The sequence below is a fragment of the Zingiber officinale genome, chromosome 10B, assembly GCF_018446385.1.
Source record: "Zingiber officinale cultivar Zhangliang chromosome 10B, Zo_v1.1, whole genome shotgun sequence".
Taxonomy (NCBI): domain Eukaryota; kingdom Viridiplantae; phylum Streptophyta; class Magnoliopsida; order Zingiberales; family Zingiberaceae; genus Zingiber; species Zingiber officinale.
The window spans coordinates 14,325,208-14,334,387 of record NC_056005.1 but is presented as its reverse complement, the minus strand read 5'-3'; the positions used below and the strand labels follow the sequence as shown (position 1 = coordinate 14,334,387).

Sequence of the window (9,180 nt, the reverse complement as noted above, 5' to 3'; positions counted from 1 at the left end):
GAAGAAAGTTGGTCTATCGATTGCACCAATCGATTAACAAGTGCTGTAAAATAGATGATCAATTTGGTAAGTTTCTGTGTTTACGAAGAAAAACCTCTAATCGATTGCACCAATCAATTAGATAATTCTTAATCAATTGTTGATCAATTTGGAAAGCTTCTATGTTCTCAAAGAAAACTCTTAATCGATTGCACTAATGCCTAATCAATTAGTTAATCGATTTGGAAAGTTTTTGTGTGCTCGAGTTTGATTGCCAATCGATTGTACACCTAAAATAGGATTTTTTTTTTTTTCAATCCTAAATGCTCGAGCACATTTTCAATCGAAACCGATTACCTCATGTTGAATGAACCTCTTGTTCCCTGAACTTTGTACTTGGAGTTTTGTCATCTCCGGGTCTTCATCTACCCTAGCATCCGATCTTGTGATTTACTTGGGTTCTCAGCTTTTGCCAAGAGTCTGATTCTAGGCCTTCTTTGGTTTCTCTTATCTTACATCTAGTCGTCCAACCTGTAAGGACTTGTTTTTGCCAAAAATCTAACCCTCGACATTCTTGAACTTCTCTTACCTTGCATCCGGTCTTCCAATTTACAAGAGCTTCTTGTCAAAAATATGGTTCTCAATCTTCTTTAACTTCTCTTATCATGTAAACTTATAACTCATATTAAATCCAACGTATTAACCTAAATTTATATGATTGTCAATCATTGAAACTTCTCATCTAAGACGTGATTGAACTAAAAGTCTTGATCCTTATGCCGCTGGGTGAGCACCTCAAAAAAATATTTATTTATTTTTACTTAATATTATAATCCAACCCCTAAAATTTAAAAACATAATAAAACCTAAATGACTTAACCACAAATCAAAATAAATAAATAAATAACTAGGCGATCCACATTGTCGCCCATATATATACACCTTCGATTTTAGTAATTATTGATTCTCTTCATTTAAAAAACGATATAATTAGTGTTACTAATCACAAAACGGTTACAAATTTGGAAAACAGCCAAAATTGGACAGGGACGCTCCATTAATTGGATTAAGGACGGGTGCAACTCTTCCCCCGCTGAATCCCCTTAACATCGCTGCCGCCGCCTCGTATTCCTCCTCCACCGCCGCTTCGCCGGCCGATATCGATGACCTCCACCGCCGCAACTCCCTGATGCATTCGCCTCCTGTCGCGGTTTTTGTCTTTCTTTTTCCATACCAGTTCCAATTTCGTCCACTTTCTGAACTCGGCGAAGTGAAGCAGAACCACCAGCTAGTTCATAATCAATTAATCTTTGGTAAATTCCAAACCCTAATCCTTTTTGAAGAGCTATGCGTTGAAGGCTTAAACTCGAGGCATTTTTTCTTTTTGTTATTCTCTTCATTTTTTCCCCCTGCGCATTGCCTTATTTGCATGGTTTTCCCCCAAATGTAAGCATTTTGATCCAACCATTGCCGTGATTCGGCTTGCTTGTAGTTTTTTTTCTTCTTCATTGAGAATCGACGTAAACTCCCTCCGCAATGCACTATTCCAATCGCTGGGGCGGCTCGTTCGAAATTCAACACGATGCTCCTGCGGAGGACCAGCAGAGCAGCAACATGCAGTTTGATCCGCCGACGCCGCGGCGCCGGAAAGAGCTCGTCGAGACGCAGCTCGGGTGGCTTCTTGCGCAACGGCAGTACAGAAAGAAGAACAAGGAAAATTGCGCCGAGTTTTGTGTTTCTGTGTGCAAAATGAAATGCTTGCGGTGGGTTCTTCTCGCTGCGCTGATCTCTGTTGTCGTGACTGGAATTTCGATGATTGTTGGGAGAAGAATGACGAAGCGCGAAGAACCGGCCCCGAAGGCAGACAATTATACAGTCGCGCTTAGCGTCGCCCTCCAATTCTTCAATGCACAGAAATGTACAGCTTCTTGTCCATTTGCTTCTCAATTTCGTTGCAACTCTGTTCGATTGCTATATAGTTTGAGTATTGCATAAATCTGCAGTCTAGAAAATGATAAGGTGCAGATGCATACATGCTTGGGTGTGCAGTAAAAGAGACATTTTCTGTCAACAAATTTTTCCTGGAATTCCAGTTGATATTTACTGGTCAAACTATTCATTTATCTCATTTTAATCCTAGTTTTCTCATATTATGTCAAAATCAGCTGGCCACCTAACGAAGAACAATGCCTTGCCTTGGAGAGGGGATTCTGGACTGCAAGATGGATCAGAGCTATCGGATCTGAAAGGTGGACTGGTTGGAGGATATTATGATAGCGGAAACAATATGAAGTTCCATTTTCCAATGGCTTTTTCCATGACACTGCTAAGCTGGTCAGTCGCAGAGTATGGCCCCAAATATAAAGCCATTGGAGAATACAACCATATCAAGGATATTATCAAATGGGGCATTGATTACTTGCTCCTCACCTTCAATTCCTCTGCCCCATCTATAAGTAAAATGTATAGCCAGGTATTCAGAAAGATAACAAGTAGCTGTGTATCTAAGCTTTTCTTTAATTTAGGAAGCCTTCTATGTTGACATCTGTTGGCATCAGGTGGGAATTTCGCAGAGAAATTCGACCAATCCGGACGATGGATATTGTTGGCAAAGGCCAGAAGACATTAACTATCCCCGACCCGTGCAAACTTCCACTTCTGCACCAGATTTAGCAGGCGAGGTGGCTGCAGCACTAGCTGCTGCATCGCTTGTGTTCAAGGAGGAAAATGCTTACTCCAAAAGGCTTGTCCATGCAGCAAAAACAGTTTACAGGTTTGCCCAAGAGACGGTGAATAAAGCACCGTACTCCACTGAAAACCAGATGATAGCACAGTTTTATAATTCCACTGGCTACTGGGATGAATACATATGGGCTTCTGCTTGGCTATTCTATGCCACAGGAAATTATAGTTATTTGGCATTTGTGACTGATCCAAACATCTATAAGAATGCCAATGCCGACCTCAAGAAGCCAGGTTTCAGAGTGTTTAGCTGGGACAACAAGCTTCCAGGTGCCATCCTCCTTTTGTCGAGGCTTAGGATCTTCTTGAATCCAGGCTACCCCTTGGAAGACATGCTCGGCAGGTTTCATGCCGACACTAGTAAGAACATGTGCTCTTATTTGCGCCAATTTCGTGTTTTCAACTGGACTAAAGGTAACAAGAACTGCTTGGTTTTGTTTGTTTTTTTTTTTTTTGTCAACTTGTTTACACCACTCGTGCTTGTATGCTGATGTATAGGAGGGCTAATTCAATTGAACCATGGCAAACCAAGGCAATTGCAGTACGCTGCAAATGCAGCCTTCCTTGCATCTGTTTATGCCGACTACATGAAAGAAAGTAGAGTTCCAGGATGGCATTGTGGATCCTTTTACTTCAACATAAGCTCGCTTCGCAGTTTTGCTGCCTCTCAGGTTCCTTCTTAAATGGTCACCATTGTGAAACAATTTCCAAAGTGGTAATACTGTCATGAACTGATGCAGGTCGACTACATTCTAGGAGCAAATCCAAAGAACATAAGCTATTTGGTAGGATTTGGAAACAAGTTCCCAAAGAATGTTCATCATCGTGGTGCTTCTACACCTCACGACGGCCACAAGTACCCGTGCACTGGCGGATGGAAGTGGCGCGATTCTGAAGCACCCAATCCTAATGTCATAACAGGGGCGATGGTTAGTGGACCTGACAAATATGACCACTTCTTCGATACTCGTACCGACGGAGATTACACCGAGCCAACACTGGCCGGCAATGCTGGACTTGTTGCTGCTCTGGTGGCCCTGGCAAAGAGCAATGGCAGTGAGGGCATTGACAAGAACGCCATTTTCTCATCTGTGCAACCTTTTTTCCTCAATTCACCCCCTCCCTCTGCATGGAAACCATAAGTCACTCCTGATTACTAGCATTCGTTTTGGTAATTATGTTGACATTCAAAATTTAGTGCCATTCTTGTTTTCTTTGTTTGCTCAAGAGTGAATTCTACCAATTGGCATCTACTACAAAGACAACTACAAATCCTAAGTGGTTTATATATACAAACAGATCCGATTGATTTTCGATTTTAAATTGAAACACTTGAACCTTCTATTTAACTCAAATCGTTGTAAGCAACTTGAATTCGTGATCAATAGTGATATATGCATACCTTGTGAAATATACTATAACCAGTTTGATAAGTTAAGAGAGCAACATTGATCCAATGGGTAAGTAAACAAATCCTAGTAGCTAAGCTTAAAGAAGTTCAGATAAGCCCCCAAGGCGTAGCATACACGGTGGACGCATGACACCTCTGGCATAATGACCAGAGGTCGATTCTCAAAAACTGACGACCTGAATTGTCTCTATACCTGCATGCACCTCCCTCCATATCCGTGGGGCTGGCACTATGAGTACCGTTAATGTAGTGGATCTACATTTAAAGAGGTTCAGATAACCTTTTGAGGAGCATATGGTTTAAAAATTTTACACCGTATGCAAATTTTTCAGCATAACTGATCAACTAACTCGCTATATAAAATCATACCACAGAAACATGCTATTACTCAAGCAACAACGTTTATTATAGTTAGGATAGTAAATGAACTAAATATTCGTAAACAGTGTTCGACTTAGTAAAAAATTATTTATATTCATTCAATACATACAAGATCGATTAAATGAACAAGCTTAAAAAACTCGTTAAACTAAACAAACAAGCTTGAACACGTGTTCAGCTCGGTAATATTCGTAAACAACATTTGTGAACAATATTTATCAATGAAACAATTATCAACATGCTAAATAAATGAAAATAAAATTTCAAAGTTCATAAACAATTTTATAATTTTGTATTATCAAACTCAATAACCAATCAAATAAGTTTAAAATATAAAAATTTTAAACAATCAAACAAACTTGAATAAGCAAGTCAAGTTTGAACAATCATTTCAACAACTTAATTCCTTTTAAACTCAGCTCGATTTTAACTCAATTACCTTGTCAAACAAGCTTAAACACCACAAACAAAAAAAAAAAAAAAAAAAAAAAAACTTAGCTCAGCTTGGTTAGTTTACCACCCTTATTTAAAGTTGTTACAATATGGATGGATTTTAAGAAATACCTGGTAAGCAGAAACAGTTTTACTTAATTTGCATTCTGAGTTTTCAATGGACAAGGCTTAACTGGGATGTCAATAAAACTGCCTTTAAAGTTTTTAAGCAAGCCACAACATAAGATGCAGAAAATAACAAAATGGGATGTCAAACTTATGGTACGACTTCAAGCTATTAGAAAATATCAAATTTACTAATATGATCGCACTTAAATTAGAATGATTTATTTCACAGTATAAGTACATATTTCACATTTCGAACTTACTCTTTCACCTTTTTAAACTCTCATAATTGTCATGAAGAATTCCAATATTAAGCTGTCTAAGGTTACCAACCAAAACAAATTTAGATGTGCAATAAACAACAAACTTAGGATGGGTCATGAAATGTACATATTTGGGAACCATTTCAGACATCAAAACAACTGCTTAGACATGAGAATAGCAGCAGCACAAAGTTTTCTATTGTTTAGCAATATTCAAATAAAACTACTCCTCAACTTTGACCTTTTTCTTCTTTGAATTTTCATTGTCAGGAGCGAAAGCATGGGAAGAACGTTGTGCGGATTTTGCAGATGCTTCAGAAGGTGTTATTCTTGCCTCATATCTCTTCTTGGACTTGTGTGACATTTCTGTGCTTTGTACCTGAGGATCATATGCAGAAGCCAAGGAACCATGAGACCTGCTATTTTTTCTCAGTGAAGTGGCACAGGAAGGGTATGATCTCCGAGCAGAACCTGAAATGTTAAGAGTTCAAATTAAGTGCCAAGGATAAAACCAAATTAACAGTGATAGTTTATTAGCAAAGCCATACTATCCCAGCATTCTAGACCCAAGTTGCCTTAAATTACAAGCTGAGGTTTCCGTAGGAAGATTGAAATGAGGGACAAACAAATTATGCAGAGACATACCCTCAGATTTCTTCAGTTCGCTGGGTTCTGGATAACGAACTAGACATACACGCCTTGCAATCTTCCCAACTAAAGAAAGACAATCTCAAATAAAGAAACCGACAATATTCTTTAACATTATTCAAATTTATGTGAAAAGTAAGCACAAATGAAAGACATAAATATGGTTAAATAGAGCCACACAATGAAGTATATGCTCCTAAGTGCATATGGTATATTTGTGCGTTAGGTGGCATGCTGAATTTTATTGGTTCAGTATAACTGTTCGTTCAGGAAAAAAACACTTGGTTGATGATTATTAAAATGTGAAGTGTGTCCAATAATATAAGTTGGCAGCATCTAAGAGAAGCCTAAAGGATGATAAAACATGTCTGAACTTTAGTCTGACTGGCTAAATGATTATTAAGAAATGACAAATTTATGTATGTGTTTTAACAACAATGCATAAAAGTTCCAATCATTCTTCTAGAAATTTCAGTAGTTATCTAAAATCAAGTAGTTGTTAGGAAAAAGAAAACCATATACTGAATGGGCATTGCTCAATAGCTGATGAATAATGGCTAGTTTTACCTTTTGCATTCAAAGATCCATGTTTCATACAATGCCAATATAAAAATAATATAATATTATTAAATATACTAATCACAGATCTGAAACTAATATGTTTAGCAGCTGAGAATCTCTAATACAAAAAAAGGAAAATAAGAATAAAAAAATCACAAAGCTAAAAACTCTTTAGGCACATATTTCAGTTACTAACGAGATAAAACATGGGGCATGTTCACTTTACAAAATTGTTCTAGCTGAGGTAGCCCAAAGATGATGATTGTGTGGAAACTGAAAATATGTGCACTCAAAAGATATGGATTAAGAAATGTACTGTTTCTGAGAATGGCCAAACATACTTGAGTAAGCAAGGAAACAGAATAAATGAGAAAATTACGTTTTTAGTCCTGTAACTTACACTTTTTTCAATTTTAGTCCTGTTATGAGTCAATTTACATTTTTAGTCCTTTAACTTGTAATATTTTCCAATTTCAGTCCTTTTTCCTCTAAAATTGAAATTTTTCAACGGAAAATGATGAGTTGTAAATTAAATTTAAGGATTTTGATTTTTTATGACCCGTGTGTTTTTTATATTCCAACCACAAACTAGACATTTTCCATTAAAAAATTTCAATTTTGGAGGAAAAAGGACTGAAATTGAAAAATATTACAAGTTAGGACTAAGAACGTAAATTAACTCATAACAGGACTAAAATTGAAAAAGATATAAGTTACAGGACTGAAAATGTAATTTTCTCCAGAATAAACTGTCTGCTCATTCTTCAAAACCAGATAAGATGTAATTTGATAAACAAAATATCTAGTTTCATGATATCAGAAAAAGACACAAGATAGATAAAATTGTATTCCTTGTTACACATGCAAACTGCCAGAAAGAGGTCATGTATAATCAGTTGGTTTAACAACCCACTTGCATACATAAATATATGGAGAAGATAGATAGACTCCACATTGTCAACAAAATAAGTGAAAAGCAATGGTTCATGAATTAAAATGAGTTCCAAACGTCAAGATTGAAAGGAATAATATGGTTTCTGAATTGATAAACACATAAGCAAACATTCATAAACACCAAAAAGCAGGAAGAGAAATAAAGATGCCTAACACATACCTATTTTCGTCTCTGATCCTGATGCAAGGAATACAGTTGCGTCTGGCTCATGAGCAGCATAGCTCACCAAATCATATGACTTCCCTGGAAATATTAACACAAATTCCAATTTTTTAAACTTTGAAGCAATTTTTGAACCAAAAGTAAAGGACTTGTGTTAGCACACGAACTCATAGATATAGCTTGCTCTAAAAATATTTGCTTAAACCTCAGGTACTAAAAGAGACTTAAAGTGAACTTACAATTCTGATATAATAGGAGACACTAGTTAAATAAGATAGTAAATCATGATAATAGGACACACTAGTTAAATAAGATAGTGAACCATGATATAATAGGAGACACTAGTTACATAAGATAGTAATCCATGAGCATATGCACCTCGATAGGTTATAGTTTGCTAAAACAGTTGTTTAAATGAATCAATGTATGAAAATCTGATCGACAGAAAGAATGAAAGCATGTAGTGTTCAACGAAATTGCACCTACATCTCCATAAAATGCAAAGTCGTTCAAATTATTGCACAATTGAAACAACCACAGATATCTGAATAATGGTAGCCCCGAGTCTTACCAGTTGAAGTATCGAACCCACCAAGCTTTCCATCCTTATGTAATTTGAGTGTCATCTCTTTCCCATTAAAATCGGCAGGTTGTAACTGCATCATTGTCGCCATTATAACAACAAAACCAAATCATGAAAATCCACTTACAATGAACAACAGCGAGCCAACTACAACAAAAAAAACCAAAGAAATACTTGCTTGATTGATGGGCCACTGGATAAGCCAAAGCTCCGAGGAGTCTGTCAAGGAAAAATCAACAAGCGGATCCTTCGTGTTCTCCTCGAAATCAGGCCCTGGATTGTACCTAAAGGCACAAGAAAACATAGTTCTAACAAAAAAGAATAAAAAATCTTATTTTTCCGATATATAATTAGGCAAAGCTTAAGAGCAATTTCACTAGGAGATGACTTTGAAAAGAAGAAATAGACATTCACCTATTGTCAAAAGAATCCATTGGAGGAGAGGTCGAAGCAGCAAAAACGGGTTCCGTAAAACCCTAGGTAGCGAAAACCCAGGTCGCAGCGTTGGAGGAGGCGGTGGCTTGCGCAGGGCCCGTCTCAACGATTTAGAAAATATATATATATATTTGGAACTTTAATATTTTTTTTTAAAAAAATAAATATTAATTTTAAGAAAATAATTTTTTATAAAAATGATTTTAATTTTATTAATAAAATTTAAAACAACACTAAAAAAAGTTATTTAGCAATTGAAAATCGTGACTAGTAAATTACACGTCAATAGTTTTTGAGTTGGATAAGCTTCCTTTTTTTATTAGTAAATTTTAAAAATAATTTTTTTCTTTAAACATTCAAACATAATTTATTTAAAAATAATATATTTATCTAATAAAATTTTTAATTAACTAAATAAAATTAAATTTCATCAATTAAATATTAAAAATAGTAGTTAAATTTATAAGTTATTATAATACTCTCTTTTGATTAATTTTAACTT

At 36.1% G+C, this 9,180-nt stretch overlaps 2 protein-coding genes across 3 annotated transcripts; one reads left to right on the top strand and one right to left on the bottom strand.

Moving 5' to 3' along the window:
- Positions 1–1,515: 1,515 nt before the first annotated feature.
- LOC122030265 (endoglucanase 12-like) lies at positions 1,516–3,863 on the top strand. Its single transcript, XM_042589443.1, has 5 exons — positions 1,516–1,897; positions 2,145–2,452; positions 2,538–3,135; positions 3,220–3,392; positions 3,462–3,863. Exons 1-5 carry the CDS (start codon positions 1,516–1,518, stop codon positions 3,861–3,863), a joined length of 1,863 nt encoding a protein of 620 aa, XP_042445377.1.
- A 1,550-nt stretch (positions 3,864–5,413) lies between these two features.
- On the bottom strand, positions 5,414–8,786 carry LOC122030577 (mediator-associated protein 2-like). 2 transcript variants are annotated; one of them, XM_042589782.1, is made up of 6 exons: positions 8,658–8,786; positions 8,422–8,527; positions 8,232–8,316; positions 7,658–7,741; positions 5,980–6,048; positions 5,414–5,805 (listed from the first exon to the last, which is right to left on the bottom strand). In XM_042589782.1, exons 1-6 carry the CDS (start codon positions 8,675–8,677, stop codon positions 5,558–5,560), a joined length of 612 nt encoding a protein of 203 aa, XP_042445716.1. In that variant the 5' UTR covers positions 8,678–8,786; the 3' UTR covers positions 5,414–5,557. The 2 variants fall into 2 exon arrangements, with proteins under 2 accessions (XP_042445716.1, XP_042445715.1); XM_042589781.1 differs by having other exon boundaries at positions 8,422–8,551; positions 8,658–8,778.
- Between the last annotated feature and the right edge of the window lie 394 nt (positions 8,787–9,180).